Source organism: Fundulus heteroclitus, chromosome 8, assembly GCF_011125445.2.
Source record: "Fundulus heteroclitus isolate FHET01 chromosome 8, MU-UCD_Fhet_4.1, whole genome shotgun sequence".
NCBI lineage: Eukaryota > Metazoa > Chordata > Actinopteri > Cyprinodontiformes > Fundulidae > Fundulus > Fundulus heteroclitus.
This window is the reverse complement of record NC_046368.1, coordinates 7,046,309-7,065,034: the sequence shown is the minus strand read 5'-3', so window position 1 is coordinate 7,065,034 and position 18,726 is coordinate 7,046,309. Positions and strand designations below refer to the sequence as shown.

Here is an 18,726-nt window from a genome sequence, read left to right as displayed (position 1 = left end):
ATTTTTATGGCACTTTTCAGTAAAAAGACATTCAAAGTGCTGTACATGAACAGAAAAACATTCCAGACATCCGTAGGAAAAACAAAGGAAGAAGCTAAGTAAATCCTTGGCTATAATTCTTTCATACATTAACAAAAGTACAGAAAAATTCTAAGAAATCTACAGTTTGAGATCTCTGACCTGACCTTTCTTACACTCCAGATAAAACAGAAAGCAGGGGAAAAGTCACAGTTTAAATGATACTCTTTTCCAAACAAGCCCATTTTTCTGCATTGATTTTCAGCATACACCGATTTTGAGGTCTCATGATTTGAGATTTTAGTCTGTAGCAGTTTCATTTGTGATAGTTTTAATATGGTTGTTAAAATTTAGCTCAGAGTCAATAATAAAACCTACGATTCTGCGATATGCTGTGGCTTTTAGCCTCGTTGAGTCTAACCTTGAAATTCTTGGGACCAAAAACAATGAGTTCTCTCGTTTCTGAATCCAGTCGGAAAAAACTGAACAATTCACTTGTGGATATTAAGGACAGTAACTGTCGGAGAGATTTCATATTACTTACAGTCTAAGGTTCACAATCTAAATAAAGGTAGGTTAGTCCTAAAGGTGAGGAGTAGTTGCCTTGCAATCAGAAGGATGTAGGCTGGATTCCAGTTGCCTACCGGTCAGTATAACTAGAAATAACTATATAAATTCAATCCATTTGCCATCAAAGACATTTTAGCACAGTACCAGAAAACCCAGGCGTTCCCAGTCCATCAATCTGGATAATGATCAATTGTTGCTGAGATCATGTAAGAAAAAGGTTGACTCTGACATCTTTTTGATAACTTGTTGTGCAAGATTTCTACTTACAGTAAAATCTGCACAAAATTGAAAGTATTTGTACAGAATTTGTCTTTTATCATCCTTGTAACTTTGTTGCAAATAGGACTACAAACACCCAGCATTTATAAAGAAAGAATGACATACAGTTTATCCCCTCCTTGTTGCCAAGAAAAAGAAAACTATCCACCCCCAAAATTAAGGACATTGTAGGGATTTTTTTATTATTTAATGTAATGAATTATAATTCACAGACGGTTTTTCACAACACACTCCTTTCATTTTATAAAAACAATACATGTTTAGTTAATTGCTCAGTAGGTAAAAATAATAAAGGGACAATACATTTATTTCAGTTTATTATATATTCTTCTCTTTTATCCAACTTGCATTGCAGTTGTAATGTGAAAAGCTGTGAAAATAATTGATGCCATTGTAACATGACCTCAAACAATATGTTTGGGTTCATTCTCTTTCTTGTAGATGAGATCTTGGATCTTAATGAGACAACCTGTATGAATAAAGCCCATCCTCACGAGCTTCTACAGAAGCACCATAGAGAGCATTCTGACCAGCTGTCTCTCTGTGTGGTGTGGAGACTGCAGTGCCTCCGACTGGAAGAACGTGAGGAGAGTGGTGAGGACAGCAGAAGGAACCATCGGGGCTCCTCTTCCCTCCATTGAGGACATTTCATCTCAGCGCTGTGTGTCCCGAGCCCGTAGCATCATCAGGGACCCCTCACACCCCCACCATGGACTGTTCTCCCTTCTACCTTCTGGGAAGAGGTTCCGCAGCATCCGCTGCAGGTCCACCAGGATCTGCAAAAGCTTTTTCCTTTTTGCCATCAGACTGTTGAACTGCTGAACTCTAAACTGGACCCTGCACCACTTTTTGCACCATTGCATCTTTATCTAGCATTACAAATGCTGCCGAACTTGCAGTTTCCAAATGCCTTTTGCACAAATGCCTTTTGCACCATAATTTCTGCACATACAAATGGTTTTCATTGTTCTCTTCTCCTGCATTGTTTACATTTCAATTGTTTACGTTTTAATCACTGCTGCAATTTTCCTGCATTGTTTACATTTCAATTGTTTACTTTTAATTACAAGCTGTATGCAACGTAATTTCGTTCTGTATGCACTCTGACAACTAAAGATGTCTAAGTCTAAGCCTAAATAAAAGGAAATAAAATAAAATGTTTATGTATCAAAGCTTTTTTATTGTAGATGTCCTGTAGGAACCAGAATTAGATGGCTTTAATAACTAAAGACCATCCCAAATTCCACCTCAGTGCTCTGGGGAGCGGACACGACTTTCCTGTGTCTTTGACACGTCAACAGACCTGCTGCCACAAAGACGTAAACACTTCAGCAACCATTTGTTTGCTTTTCTGTTCACCAAGCTTAGGTTTAAATCCCCTCTTGACTATCGCTGCAACAATGCTTTGGGAAACTGGTTTCTCTATCAAGTATCTGAACATCACAAGAGCGTCACAGGTGGTTCATCCGGCCTTGTTGTTTTAAAGGACAGTCATTTTGGAAGACCTTCTAGTTTTTCATGTTCAAGTGTCAAACAGGAGCCAGCACACTAAAGATTTTAATTAACTTTACCCCAAGACAACGCGCTCAGACACAGCAGTGGTTCTACCCGACTGTTCTCTTGAGTCTGACAAACAAAGGAAGAAGCTCTTATGACCCTGAAAGCGACACGGTCAGCTCAGCCTGAAATGGTATAAAAGCCAACGATTGTCCAAAGTCCAAGTCAGAAACTAGAAGCAAGACTTCGAAAGAACATCCATCTCCTCCAAGCAACCATCTCTGACCTCCTGGAAGATCGCCAACATGAGGCAGTCCCTATTGTCAGTCGTCTTTGCTGCTGCACTCCTACTCAACTGTAACGCACTGTCGATGCTGTTACCCATGGCCAAGACTGACGACGGGTCCTTGGAGCAAGAAGTCTTCAACTCGCTGCTGAATGACGAGGCAACGGAGAACAGCCTGGCCGACGCAGATCCGGCTGCTGTGACCAGAGGGCGGACGCCGAAGCTGATCGTCATCGCCGCTGATCCAACCATCTGGAGGGACCTGCGAGTTCAGCAGAGCGGCCTGTCTGTCTACAAGCGAAGAGCCGACGACAGCAACCAGGTCGGTGAGCACGGAGTCGACGGCCAGCAGCTGAGCATCCCCATCCTGAGGAGGGACAGCATGAGGTGCATGGTGGGACGGGTGTACCGTCCCTGCTGGGAGGTCTAGGACGTCTCGTTCTGCTCCACAAGGCAACCAAACAGATGAAAAAAGCAAAAAAAAAAAAAAACCTTTCCTGTCTCACACTGTTGTGTGTAATAATCAAGAAAAGTGTGCATGAGTATTGAGATTCTTGCAAATCTGTGAATAAATATTATTCAATTCTGCTAAATGTCTCCTTTTTATTTAGTAGCTGTTTACTTAAAAACATAGGGGAATTCATTTTTAACTCAAAGCCGGATTCCTTATTTTCACTTAGATTTTGTGCTGCACTTGCTCATCATAATGCAATCTCAGTTGTGTTTTCTCCACTTTAACAGTTTCTGTGTGCTGTCTTTAAGCAAAGTTTTTACTCTACCTGGTAACACACAGGAACATTGTCGTCTTCTTTGGACAACAGCCAGGGAAGTTTGAGTTAATAGTATTTGGAAATCAGTAAGCAAAAGTCATGTGACTTGTTAAAACAAGTTATTCCCATTTGCTGCAAAAAAAACGTTTCTGTCCTTTAGATTTCTTTTCTGTCACACTTAAACATTTCAGAAAATCAATTCAATTCAATTTTATTTATATAGCACCATCATCTCAAGGCTCTTTCCAAAGTCAAACTCCATCAGATCCTCCAGGTTGGTGAGAAAGTTTCCTCTCTAAGGAAACCCAGCAGGTTGCATCAAGTCTCTCCAAGCAGCATTCACTCCTCCTGAAAGAGCGTAGAGCCACAGTGGACAGTCGTCTGCATTGTTGATGGCTTTGCAGCAATCCCTCATACTGAGCATGCATGAAGCGACAGTGGAGAGGAAAACTCCCCTTTAACAGAGAGGAGAACCTCCAGCAGAACCAGAACCAGGCTCAGTGTGAACGCTCATCTGCCTCGACCCACTGGGGCTTAGAGAAGACAGAGCAGAGACACAGAAAGCTCAGAAGCTCACATTGACCCAGGAGTACTTTCTATGTTAGATGGTAATAGTGGATGATCTGCCTCCCCTGATGATGTCTCAGCTAACAGAACGTCAGACCAGGTGTACCTTCTATAAAGAGAAAAATGACAGAGAACAAAAAGTTAAAATCACATTTTAATATGCCATAACCTGAGTTTAAACAAAAAATGCTGTTTGCAAAAGGTAATGTTATGTTTTTAAGGTAAAACAGCTACCGAAAGAAATGGCTTTATGTGGAAAAGGGGTTGTCCCGTCTCGTAAATCACAAAATAACTTTCAGCGCTGCACGCTCACCTACGTCACTCGCAATGTTACCCAGTTTTGTTAAACGATGCTTTGCAATTGAAATTTAATTGAATTTATATTTGAAGATGAGCCGAGCAGTTTTATATAAGAGGTGACGAGATAGAGAGAGAAAGAGAATACAGGAGAGACAGATGTCCTGGTAACAGACCTAAACGTAGAAACTGTCCATTAAAACCGTTTTGCGTTTAGTCCACTCTTGTCTAATTACATTTACCTGTATTTGTTGAATCATGTTGTAATTTTTCCTAGCCAAATCACAGCACACCATTTAAATAAATACACCTCGAAAATTGAGTCATTTTGGGATGTCATAAAATATAGTCTACAAATGTAAAATGTTTTGCACCAAATTACAAAAAAGAGATGACTAAACTAAGCCTTTCATTAATTGTTGGACTGACGTGAAAAAGAAAAGGTTCAGAGGAAATACGAAGAAAACAGGAAAGTAAAGTAGACTGAATGCTTAAACATGATGAAATGATTCAATAAATAAATAAAGTAGCAGAGAGCTCAACGCCACCTAATGGTGGACCCAAAGTTGCTGCTATCTATCTATCTATCTATCTATCTATCTATCTATCTATCTATCTATCTATCTATCTATCTATCTATCTATCTATCTATCTATCTATCTATCTATCTATCCTGGCAAAGCTGGCCGGGTTGTATTTATTGATTATAACTACATTATGATATAACGTCATATACAGTACACGTCTGTGGGCTCCATTACTTCTTCTTGTTCACTCATTGCAGCCGCGGGGTCTTGTTTTGGTAAACATACACAAAAAGTTCTTAGTTTATTAACAATTACAGTAAAAACAAATAGTAAAATACAGAAATACAATATAATAAGCCAACAGCGCACAATAATTTAGTAAAAATAAACCCCTGTGTGCAACCAGAGAGAGCTTTTGGTGTAGAAGTTGGTAAAGTCACTGTACGTGACAAGGCCCCTTTAAGATCAAGCAGATATCAGTTATGCAGCGGGACAAGGACCTAAAGCAAAAATGGCAATAAATACATAAATAAACAAAATAAAGGTTTAGACAGAACTGTGTGTTTGAGAATCTAATTTAGAAGAGAGAAAGGAAGTCGTCCCTGAGTTGCCCTGTTGTTTTGACAGATGTGTCTAATAAAGACTGCTAATCGGGACAGCTGACAACACTTTTAAACCAGACCGCATACAAGCTCACGTCAGGATGTTTCTCATAGTCGGTTCAATTCCCTGCAGCTACTCCAGCTTGGCTAATTCCCTGGGTTTCCCTCTGGAGAATGTGAGGCTCTGAATCAACCAAACTGTGCTGGGAACAGAAGCTTTGATTTGCTGCTTCCAAGACTTTTAAAATTACATACAGATTTTCACAAAGGTGTTTTTTTTTGTTTGTTTTTTTTTTTACATCAGGTCCTGCTTACTGGTAAATGACCATCTCTCTATGTTTCTTGAAAGTTCGCTGCTTTCGGGAAAGTTTGAAGGAATCACACAGGCATTTTCCAAGAGATTAGCCACATTGTAATAATGCTTCCTGTTGTTCTGTAGGGATTTCTCAAGAACTTGTAATGAGTAAAGCACATCTGCCCTTTACTGGCTTGTTTTTCTTTTTTCCAATCACTCCTTCTTTGTCCATAATTGGTCAAGGTAAAACTCCGCAAATCAATGGTTTTACTTACTTCCTGTTTCCATACAAGCTAGTGCTAGCCTCCAAAACAGCTAACCACCACAAGAAGTTAGAAAAGTTTCAGTTCAAAACTTCCTTATACGATTATTTTTTTTTAGAATGTATTTCAATTGTTTATTGAATTATGTCAGGTATTTCAGTTCAGGAGATTGCTCTAAAATTGTGAATTATTATTAAGCACAAAAAGTTGTTTCATGAGACCAAAGCAGAGATGTTTGACAACAAAGCACAGCGCCATCTTTGGTAAAATCCTATAAGTTTACAGGACAGCATCTTCTGTTAGAGTATCAGATACAACGTCTTTTAGCATTTTAAAAAGACAAGTTAGCTAAAAGCTAGTTTTTTAGCATTTAAGGAAATAAGCTAAAATGCTAATTGTTGAGCTTTTGGCTACAGGAAGTTATAAAGCATATCAATATCTCTTTTTAGCAGAGATGTATTTTGTTCATCTTTAGTTTCAACAGTTCCTGTTTATCTTTTCAATTAAAATAAGGAGCATGATATTTGATTGGCTTTTCAGCTAAGATTTGTTTTAGCATTTATTTTAGCTAATTTGGTGAAAACCCTTTTTTCTTTACCTCTTTTGGTATAAAAATGCAATATTGAATTTTAAGCTTTTAGGATGAAAGAGATCTACTTTTGTTTTTAGTGAAGTGATTTGCTAGATAAAAAGTAAAACTATCTTTTTGATTTGAAAAAATGCAACATTTGCCCTAAAATATACACTTCCAGCTTTTTGTTTAAAAAAGGGATGATTTAAAAAAAAGTAATGATTAAGATTTATTTTATTTATGATCTCTTCTAGCTATTTAGCTTAAAGAGGTGTGAAATAAAAAAGCACATTTTTTATTTTACTCAAAAAATGTGCAAAGCTAAAAAGCTTTAGATTTTAATATAAAACCGCTACCAAAGTTCATTGATCTTTGTAGCATTTTCCTAACATTTGTCAATTTTTAATCTTTTAGCTGTAGTTTTAAGGGAAATTACAAAGGGTCAAAATAATCTCACTGCACTGTGGAATAGCTGAAAGAAGAAATTTACAAAAAAAATGAATATATTAATATGTCAAGAAATTAAAATAAATGTTCTTACAACCTGATGGATTAAAACATTTTTTTGCAGAATGTGTAAATACTGTCAATACAAGATATAAGAGTAAGAGGTTGATAGACTCCTAGCCAGAAAAATCAAATGATAAAATTACAAACTCAAATGTGTTTTGGAAATGTATAAGTTTACCGATGCACACACAGATTGAACAATTAATATCTATTTAATCAAAACGTTTTGTTTTTCATATTTTGGTTGAATTGTACAGAATATGTCATATTTGAAGAGGATTTGTTACAGTTATTATCTTTCATGGCTTAGAAAAACAGGACTTCGAAAAGGCATGTGTAACTCTTTGGAAACAAATGTATTTTATGGCATGAAATTAATATATTCAAGCTCATCCTCACATGGCTAGTTACTTTAGACCTAATATGCTAAGATAAAAAGATAATACATGTTTGAATTTATGGGTGTGGATATTAGGACCCATGCATGCACAGAGAGAACCCCGTGCAGAAAGACCCCAGACCAGGGTTGCCTTCTTGCAGCAAAGCCAGAGAGCTACAAACTGTGCCGCCGTGCAGCCCCACATACATTTATATGATGAATACATCTTTTCTTTAGTTTGTGCATAGGTAAGGTTTATAGTCATCAACTAGGAATGGAGAAAAAAAGTCTGCAACGGATAAATATTCGGGGTGAGTCAGCAGAAGAATGTGCTTCTGGGAGCGTCTGCACCTTTTTGGTATTTACAATAAGCTTCTGGTTGGAAAAGCAATTACAGCTAAAACAGTGGCAGATATCCAGCATGTGCAAAATGTGATGCTTACTCCGCCAGAATGACTTATGCACCATAATTACCAACACTGTGGTTCTTTAATACCGTCTGACAACATGAGGAAAGATTTTATGGAGTAAAACTCTTGCAGCTCATAAGTATTTAATGACAACGTTCATGTTTTTAGATTGTGGGAATGGTTTAAAACTATCATGATGTTTTTTTTTTTTTTTAGCTGTGTTTCAGTGTTTGTCTAAATATCACAATGCTTGGATCCATTCAGTGGATTTTTGTCCAGAAATCTGAACCATTTCCTCAGGAATTTGACGGATTCTCGTATAACTCTGCTTCTGATCCTGTGAGGATGAACTGTAATAACTTTCAGACCCCTTCGTGTTTTTCTGCCTTGCAACACTTGAAGGTCAAGTATTAAAATTAGACTCTGTTTTGATGGGCTCACAAAATGCTTAAATTCTTACCTGTTAAACTAAAATATTCACCTTTTTAACTGACGTCTCAGACTTTAACATGGCTCTGGACATGTTTTACTGTGAAATAAAAGTTTATTTCTAACAGATTGAAGTACTTATGAAAATATGAACACGCCACAAAAACGCTATGACACAAAACTTTCTGTCCTCGGGTTGAAATGCCAAATGTTTTGCCCTTTAAAAACTTAAATTACAGCCGGAGCCTTTTGGCATTTTCATACCTCATAACACAATCCAGATAAACGGTTTATGGGAAGGTGTTTTGTTTTCACAGATGTCAGTGAGGGAAGTGAAACAAAAGGCGTGCAACTTGTTGAAGCAGGTTATTCATGTGTGGTTTTCAGATATGCATTAAGGTTGTTATGAGTTTCATGCCTTCCTGAATTTCCTGACTTAAATGGTTGGGGAATTCTATTAAAGATTTCCTCTAGTTGTTTTCATTTCTTACATGAATGTTTAGGATCATCAAACTCATTTTGATGTTAGAAAATGATAGCTTGAGAGTATGTGAAAAAATAATTTCTCCCTATTGATAATTCCTGTGATTGCCATCCTTGGCAGCTGCAGCTCCCATCAAGCATTAGTGACGACGTCTAAAGTCATTTTCATCCTTGTGGATGAAGTTTTGTCCGCTTTTTTTCTTTAATCAAAATCAGAATCGACTTTATTTTGCCAAGTTTTAGGGTACAAACAAGGAATTTGACTTTGGATTCCAACGCTTTCATCATGTAAAAAAAAAAGGCTGACAAGTAACAGTAAGTTATTCAGGGGTAAAAGTTAAGAACAATTTGATTGGATTGTGACAAAGTGGTTCAGTTTGTGTTCACCATTTGTCCCTTATTCTTATTCCTGATTAATTTACTTTCTGTAGATGGCCATATTGCTTAAATTTAAACATTAGTTTGCAGCTCTGCTCCACTTACCATCCCAGGTTTGTTTGTGTTAGCATTAGGTTGCAGTTTCCATCTATATGTTTAGATTAAAGCTACTACTGGATTATTGGTTGAACTTGTTTGATTTGAAAGTATATTCTTCTTCTCCTTCTTTTTCTTGTTTTATCGAGGTTGGCAAGCAACTTAATAATGTGCATTACCGCCATCTACTAGAGTGGAGTGTGGATCAGGATCAGGATGCTATGTATATATTCTCAAATTAATCAATTTCGTTTTCTTAAGGTATCTTATCAAATAACAAAAATACTCAGAAGTAGAAATTTTTCCCAAAATATCTTGTAAATTTAACTGTAATTTATTTTCTTGTAATTGACGTAATAATTCCCTTCTCTCCATAGAATATTTATAACAAACCAACAAAACATGCTCCACTGTCTCCTCTTGATAACAAAAATCACAACCTCCTGTTGGATGTTTTCTCATTTTAAATAGATTTCCATTTAACCCTGTGTGTCTGAAACGTAATCTGGATATAATTGTTTCCTCTTTTCTATTCCTTCCTGTTATCCTCATTTCACCAACTTTCCTTTGAATACTATAAAGCCACCTTCCAGTTCTATCCTCTTCCCACAGCTTCTGCCACCTTCCCTTAACCTTTTGTTTAATAATAGATTTAATTTCTTCCTTACTGAATGGTACCACTATATCAATATTAATATTTTTTATAGCTTGTTTTGCATATTTATCTGCTAACTCATTTCCTTTTACTCCTATATGAGATGGTATCCATGTAAAAATAACTAATAAACCCATTGCCTGAATTCTATACCTTAATACCTGAAGCTCTAATAAAAGGTCTGATCTATTAGTTTCAAAGTATATTCATATTTGTTTTCCTTTTTACTTACCATTGTTTGTTCCTTGTAGATCTGCAGGAGTATGGGAGGGGCCGGCTCAGTACTTCCTGCTTAAAATGTCTGAATGATGTCACTGATTGTCTGGTTGGGTTCTACCAATTAGAGGGTTTCTTTTGGAGTATTGCTTTGTTTTTCTTTAAAATAACTTTTTGACTCCTCTTGTATTACATGGGTTATTTTGCAGACCATTTTATTATATAGAGGAGTTTGTAAATCAGATTAATAATTTAATTTTTGTCTTTCTGTTTATTTTTTCATGTGTTTTCCTTTGTGGTTTGGTCCACTCAAATGCAGGTGTGTTTCCACTTGATTATAAAACAGAGCTCTTGGAAGCTCAGAGGAAGAAAAGAGGACTGTTCAGAATCCTGTTACAAATAAAAGTCTTCAGAAGCTGGAACTGTTGACCGAGGCTGTTTCTTCAGTTCTTCACTACCTTACATGGATGACGATACGATATTTGCCGATATAGCAAAGTCTGTTATGATTTCCGATCGATATGATGTAATATGATCTCCCCAAAAAAACAAATATGATTTGACCATTTTATTTCAAAACATGCATTTCGATGGGAAAAAAAACTTCTAATTTTATATATAATAAAAATAGATCACCTGTTCACATAACTCCCATGTGTTGTGCATTTCAAAATAAAGGTGCATCTTAAAAATGACGATATGGATTGATATTTTCATTTTGCATCGAGGTAATTGGATCCTTAATTTAATCCATACCCCCCTAATAGCTAGCTACCACATCCTGTGTTGGTGAGAGCCTTAAATATGACCTATCCTGAAAGTGAACAGATGGAAATTCATGTTCAGAAGTTGAAACCACTTTTAATTTTTACAGTAATAAAATAATACAAACAAGAAGAAATCTAATAACTGTAAAAGTGTGGAAAGCCTGAGTTCTTTTAAATCAAGATTAAAAACACATTTGTTTGCCTTTGACTGTTCTAGTTAAACTGTTTTAACTGTTTTTAATGTTCTTTTTTGTTCCTACATTTTATTCCTACTTGCTTTTATTATGTTTTATTTTCCTATATTTCAATCATGTAAAGCACTTTGCATTGTCTCTGTACTGAATTGTGCTATATAAATAAATTTGCCTTGCCTTGCCTAATAACATTTCAAGGATTGTTATGCCAAGTAAAACAGAATTATCCATGATGTACAAACTGATCGCTTCCCTGTAAAACCTGAATTGTGTTTTGCTGTTTCTCAACATGGCAGAGCCGTTTTAAAAATGCGCCTGCTCAGGCTGTGACAGCGAGTTAATGCCTGGAGTGAGCGAAACAGCTGACTCAGAGAAAAGGAGGCGAAATGATGACGTCTAATTATAGTAGGGGGGTGGGAAAAAGCCGTCCTCCGTGTGTGGTTTCTCCGTGTTTATGTGTGTTCAACACCGCTCGTTTTGCACGGCTTACAATAAACGACTTCAGGTTTGGAGCGGTGGGGGGGGGGGGGGGGGGCTCACATATGGAACCCATTTTTGACAGAACGATTATTCTGTCTGGCCTGTCAAGATAACGGCCTCAGCAGAGGTTTTGTACACTGCAGCTGTGACTTTTATTTAATTATTCTACTGACATATTTTAGCCAGTTTACTTTTGGAGGAATAACACAACTGTATTTTACTTCTGACGTAACTAAGTTGAATGTTTAAACTTGTCATCTATTCAAAAGATCGGATAAAACATTAGCTGCTAGTAAAGCAAGAAAGGGATTTATAAGAGGAGAGCTTGATGCATGACAACAGAAATCTGCGAAAGCGTGGATTTATTTTGTTAACTTGTGCAGCATGAGTTCACCACTGAACCCAGTATTTTCTAAATGTTATTTCACCATGGAGACAGCAAACAACTCCCCATTTGTGCAACTCGCGGACACCAAAAAGTAAGAGGGCATTGCATTGTGCTGGAGGAGCTGGTTTTATGGACGACTCGTCTAAATATTTTACTTCGTCTCGTCTCCAAAACTGAGCCGTTCCTTTTACGTGATCCATACCCGAATCATAACAAAGACCCTCAATGTAGTTCCAGCTCTAAATGCATTGTTGTAATAATCTCAATGATCTCAGACGAAAAGAAAAACTAATTTAGCTTTCTGGAAATAATTAAAACCCTCTTCAAGTGTGTGATGATGTAGTTGGTTCTGGATGCAGCCAAGTCCCAGACCTCAACAATGGACCATTTGAGCTGGGCATGCTGGAAAACTGCAGTCACGGTTGGACTTATTGATCCCTGAAGAGAAGGTTAACTTCCTCCATCCAGGATGAGAGCAGAGAGGACGGGAAGGGGTCAGACATTTGCCGGAAAACTGTGGTGCAGGAAGGTCCCGTGGGACCAGCAGGAAGTGATTCACAGATCAAATGTTGGAGGTCTCTGGTCGGATCGAGTCAAATGTCAGGACCTCGACGCAAACAATTATTTCTTAGGAAATGTCAAGAGATCTGGCTTGTATGAATGAATCTAACCCAAAATGTTCGGACTTTTCAGCAGAAAATTGCATGCTTGACCATATTTTTACCCGGTCACTGTTCTAAATTTACAGATTATTGCCATGAAAATACCTTTTCGTGGATGTATGAAAGACAGCTGCCATCTTCAGAAGTTCTCAGATGACTCGGCCATTGTGGACTGTGTGTCGGAGGGGAACGAGCTGGAGTACCGGTGTCTAAACACCAGTAAGATAAGAGATAAGATAGACTTTATTGATCTCACAGTGGAGAAATTCACTTGTCACATCGGTTCAATAATCAAATGAAGGTGCCAAAAGGAGACCAAGACCTTAGAACATCTGCCCCACCATCTGTCCAGCGCCATTAACATCATGTCTAGACTTTAGCTTTATTGTATGAAGTGCAACATAATTGCCTTGCTTGGTATGAATGCAACCTGATACTGAAAACTCGTCGGCTCTTTATCCGCCGCTGTGAGCTGTGCAATAGTGCAATCAACCAATTAGATGACATCTGCTAGCAAAGGGCTCTTCTCTGACGCCCTGCATATTTATTGGTCAGTTACTTTGGCTCGAGGCCGATACGTCACGTCAAGTTGACAACATTAAACGGACAAACTTCCACTTGAATGTTAGTATTTTTCAATAATATTCATTTGAAATTTTATGTAGTTAAAGCTATAGTTGGTAATCCTGTTCAGAAACACTTTTTGTTATACTGGGTAAAATGGTCCTGCAATCCTGAAAGTAGTCAATACATTATGTATGTATTCAGAAAAAGGAGGATTAAAAAGTTAGATCTCCCAGGAACCTGGGAGATAAACCCAGGTTCCTGGGTTTATCTCCTTATCTGCTGCTGGTTGTCCTACATGCCAATCATTCAGACTCACTCACATAACACCATTGTTTATGCTCGTTCATTGTTAGTTCCCGCCTGCTGACTGCACATGAGCATTTCTAGTGTATATGTATCCGGTTAGCTTAGCGGTTAGCTTAGCGATTAGCTTTGGTGTTAGCCGTTCATTGTAGCTCCGCAGTTCTCACCGTAGACTTTGAACATGGCTGAGAGTCGCAGGTAGCAAACTGCCTACAAGTTTGAGAAGAAGAGGAAGGGCTCAGTAGAAATAAATAAGACCCTTTCTGAGTGAATTTTGCTCGTTTTCTCTCAGCCTGCATGGTGTTTTACTCCAGTTTCTGTTCTGTTTTGGTTTAGGTTTTAGTTTGGTTATTTTATCAGTTAGGCCTCTCTCGACTCAGGTTTTGTTTTGGTCTGTCTTGTTTAGATTCTTGTTTACTGTTTTAGTTTATCCTGTTATCTCTTCATAAGCTTCTTAGTTTAGTTTTTTTTTTTTTTTATCTGTTCTTGTTTTGAGCCTCAGCACTGATGTCTGGTCAAATTATTTAGTCTGCACACCGGCTCCACCCCTGCTGTAATCACCTCTCACCGGTTTCACCTGCTTCCACCTCCATATAAACTGTTGAGACCAGACATCAGTGCCAGGTCGTCTTGTTGAGTTTATGGGTGAGTCTCCTCCAGCAAGTTTCAGTTTTTGCTTTTGGATTTTGACCCTCTTGTCTCCAGAAACCTGAGCCATCCTGTTCTGCCTCTCTGTTCCTGTTTGTACCTGCCCTGCTGGACTGTTTGTTTTCCCCGCCATCTTTGCATCAGTTTGTTTTGGTTTGTTCAGTTTTGGATCTTCTTTTTAAAGAAACCTCTGCTGGCCTTGCTGAATTCTGGGTCCGCTGCCTCTGATCATGACAGTTTCATTTCAAAGTTCAAAAACTTACATGCCAACTGGACACTCTAACATGTCATATGGGTACCTTCACAATCGCTCAAAGTATTTCTCTAATTTCAACATTTAATCAGTCACAAAGGTTTTTTAACCTAGAGAAGGTGCTCCACTCAGGCATATATGCCGTAGACTGTAGCAGAATGCTTAAAGGTGTAGAAAGCATGTTATGGTCTTTAGACTCGATACGTTATGTCCAAAACAAAGCCAAAAAAACCCCAAAACTTCTCCAGTTCATATTCCCTGAAGTTAAACGGGGTTCCTCTTCACAGCCAAGGTGCTTTGTGTTTTCCAGTTTTAAAACAATGTGGAGGTTCTGTCGGTACCAGTTGAGCGTGTCCGTGAGCATGTTGCTAACTGGTGCGTAAAGCTGCACACAATGTCCACGGCTGATTGCCATTGACATGGCTGCAGCTTCCCTTTGATACCGTTCCAACTCACTACCCCAGTTTTTGCATGGTGTCTTCGCTCTGTGTCTGTGCTTCTTTTTGTCTCATTGCAGAATACCAATGTGTTTCAAAGGACTAAAGTTTTAATCAGAGCACAACATTCTTATAATTCCTTTTTATTGTGTGTGTAATATCAATTTATTAATTTTATGGACTCCATTCTTTGCTAATCTGATAGTATTACATGTTTGGGACTAAATCTGTCAATCTGAGTACAGTAAAAACCTTCTGCACCCGCTCTTATCTGCAACTTCACAATGAGAATCATTGTTCTAAATAGACAATAGCTTAACAACTGATAATAGTGTCTGTAGGGCTTTTTCTTTTAATTACTCTAAGCTTGTACAGAGGCTTTGTTTAATGTGCTGCAGGCTCGGTGGGCTTTGTTGTACAGTACAGTGCTATACTGATTTTATATTCTTGTATAAAAATGGCTGTTCTAACTGCAGAATGTGATGGGATGGAGAAATTTGTATAGCTAAGATGCATGTTTGCTACTTAATGACAGCCAGAACAAGAAAGAAAGGGATGATGCCTGGTTTAAGTCTACAACGCCATTTAAAGTGTTTGCTGATGGAAGTGAGGGTCACAACCCGATCATTTGGTAAAAGGTTAATGTGATATACGTTATTACAGCATCTGTTTTAGCACAACCCATAATGTTTTCAGACCATTAACCTCCAAGCATTTTATGTAAAATTACCATGAAAGAGAAACCGAACCAACAACATTGTTCCAAAGGTGGATGGTTCAGAAACTGCGTTGAAGGCAACTCAGGTCTGTAGCTTGAATTTTATGTAGCGATTCAGTGTTTTTTTTATCGTTTTATGGCAAAGCAGAGCTTTTCATACATTCAAAACCAAAGCAGTCTTTGATATATGAATTGTAACCTGAAAGACTGAGTAACATTCTGATAAGTTTAAAATTGTTTTTATGAGTCCATTGTTGTCAACTATACTAGCTTAAAATGGGGGGAAGGGTTTGTTATTGCCTACATCTACTATGCTTTAAAATGGAAGTAAATTAAGAACGAGACGTGTAATATTTAAATATATATAAATATAATAAAAGATGCCACTTTGTGGCAATTAAGAGTAAAATAAAATCTTACATATATGGAAGAGGATATTAGCATGCTACCAAATTTAGTAAATTTAGAGAAAAGAAGAGTTATTCTGATTTCAATATTATGGCAAACTAGCTATATTAACTTGTATCTAAATATGCTGTAATATAAGTATTTTACCTTTTTGCCCGACAAAGTTCATTCTCTTTTGCTTTAGGGCTTAACTTTATATTAGCTTCTTATTCATATTACTAATATGGTCTGTAAGTCTGTCTATATGTTTTTGCTACTGTGGGACAATAAAGGTTTTTCTTATCTTATCTAATATTTGGTTCATTTAAATCTGAGAAACCTGTATAGTTAACTATTGGCTAATTTAACTCAATAACAGGTAAAATAATGTTAATGCTAATGCTGTGGCAAAGAGGCCAAATCAGCCAATCTCTTAATGGAATACTTTATCTTTTTATCTTGTCCTGCATATTTGGCATAACATATTTTTTTAAGTGAATAAACCTTTGCTCTTGCTTGAATTGTGGCAAATAAACTGTGTTTATAACGGAACTTAAAAAGATCAGCAAGAGAAACATGTCATATGAATTTTTTTAACATATTACAATTCAGCTAATTTAACAAAACCCAAAATAAAAATGGAGCAGCTATACAAATGCTGAAGTTTGTGGCTAATTGTCCATGTTTAAGATGTCAAATAAAGAGGGGATGCTATAATGGTGTTTTTTTAATACAGGCTCCTAAAGGAAGGAAATGTGACAGATCGCTAGGTCACCTTAGAAATATGAGCATGCTACAATGATTAGCATATTTAACCAGAATAATAGAAAACAGCTATGCTAATGTGTAGCAAATGGTTTCAATGATAAATGTTAGCATTCGACCATGGGAGAAAGCTATCCTTTTTAGAGCTGCACATATTGCTGCACAATTATGATATTAGAAAATCTTGCAATCCTTTTATGAAATTGGTAAATATTACGACAAAGAAATCCGATGCAACATATAATCTGTGAGCTCAAGCATTTCGGGCAATTTTGTCTCATGTAAGTATCTGTTGTTGTGGGACTCTGTCCAGCTGGCTAAATGTTGCATTAGCGCAAAAAATTCAAGTTTATAACTCTTCAAAGATATTATTCATAGCGGAAGATTGATGATGATGATGATGATGATGATGATGATGATGATGATGATGATGATGATGATGATGTAAGTAGGTATGGTAAGTTGCACCGTTTACCCTTTCACATGTTACATGACTTGTTGGGCATCCACGAGGATAAGAGGCCTTTGTCCGTGTCTGCCTTTGTTGTCTACAGCAAATAAGATCAAATAGAAATAAGAACAGAAAAGTTTTAATATAAAGAAAGCAATAAAATCACCAGCTGTGATGTGATTAAAATGATTGTTTGTTTGTATAACTTGTGCACATCGTTTATTTTTCATATAATGTTTATACACCATTTTCTGGTCAAAACAAAACCATTCATAAATTTAAAACACATAACAAAATCATGGCCAGATAATTTCCGCATATTTTCTGTGATTGTTGTGTATATACACCCAAAAAACAAACACATCAAATGCTCTTACCTGACGCATCGTGTTTTATTCTTGCCGATTTTAACCATTGCAGTTTAAAGACACGGGGAATTTTTATCAGTATGTTTCCTGCCCCACTAGACTACACAAAGCCTTAGCTATAATTCAATTAAAGCGGCATTTAAGTCTATAGCTCTGCCCGCTCTTGGTTCCTCTGATCATAATACAAATCCTTCTCATCCCTACTTACAACACTGCTCTTAAAAGAGCTAAAGTTATTAACCAGGAGGACTGAGGTGTGGACTGAAAACTCTGGGAAGGAATTAAAAGAAGTTCTGGGGATGTTTTTTAAGGATTCTGAAGACCTCAACGAGAGTCGATGTGGTTATTAGAGCCATATTTTTGGTGTTTATGTGTTTATTTTTTGTTTGGTGTAATACCTGAAAGTCACAGTGGATGGCATCTTATGATTAAATGGAGACACAGGTAACCACTCAGCAGGTGTGCTGATTGTCGTTTGTTGTTGGTCACTGCGTTGTGGCAATTATGCGAACCTTTTGGTGTACAAGCTGACTGTAAGTGTGCAACAGTAAATTGTTGGAGAGCACAAGATAAAATAAATGCTCTACAATCATTGGATCCAGGAGGTTGACGCTTCAATCAAGTGCCAATCAGCATCACTCAGTGCCTTAGGTTGGTTTTGTTTTCTTTGCTTAAGAACAAGTCATTATAGTGATCTCCTCTTACATTCTCTATTTAAAAGACTCAATCATTTCCACAAAGCAGGTCAAGGTGTTCCCAAACTGTAAACATTGGTTAAATAAAGCAGTGAGGGCTGCATTACAGAAAAAGTATGTTGCCTCTTCACAGAATAAAGATGAGGAAGAGGTGGAGGCCAAGGAAGCAGCCAGGTATGAGATCAGGAGGGCCAAGCTTTAATATAAGAAGAAAATAGAGGGAAAGTTTAATAGTAATAATCTTAAGGCCAAATGGGATGGCATGAAAGCCATGACTGGACTGAATAATGAAAGGGGCAGACGCATTCAAGTGGGAGGGTTTAAGGATCAGCTCAAGGTTGCAAATGCTATGAATGATTGCTATTTATGTTTTAATGAAGAATTGAATCTTATAAGCATACACGATGATCTTTTTGGAGAGTTGGACAATTGTCCCGTGTTTTCTGAGCCTGCCATCAGCGTTCACTCTGTTAGGTCTGTGTTTCACAGATGTAACATCAGGAAACCCCCAGGGCCCGATAGGATCACGGCCAGACTCCTTAAGA

The 18,726-nt window shown here is 37.4% G+C and overlaps 1 protein-coding gene across 1 annotated transcript; it reads left to right on the top strand.

Moving 5' to 3' along the window:
- Positions 1 to 2,669: 2,669 nt before the first annotated feature.
- pmchl (pro-melanin-concentrating hormone, like) lies at positions 2,670 to 3,130 on the top strand. The gene has a single exon (XM_012864161.3). It carries the CDS (start codon positions 2,670 to 2,672, stop codon positions 3,078 to 3,080), a length of 411 nt encoding a protein of 136 aa, XP_012719615.2. The 3' UTR covers positions 3,081 to 3,130.
- Positions 3,131 to 18,726: the final 15,596 nt, after the last annotated feature.

Coding starts and splice junctions, on each gene's coding strand:
- pmchl (XM_012864161.3), top strand. CDS start 2,670: ATGAGGCAGTCCCTATTGTCAGTCGTCTTTGCTGCTGCACTCCTACTC.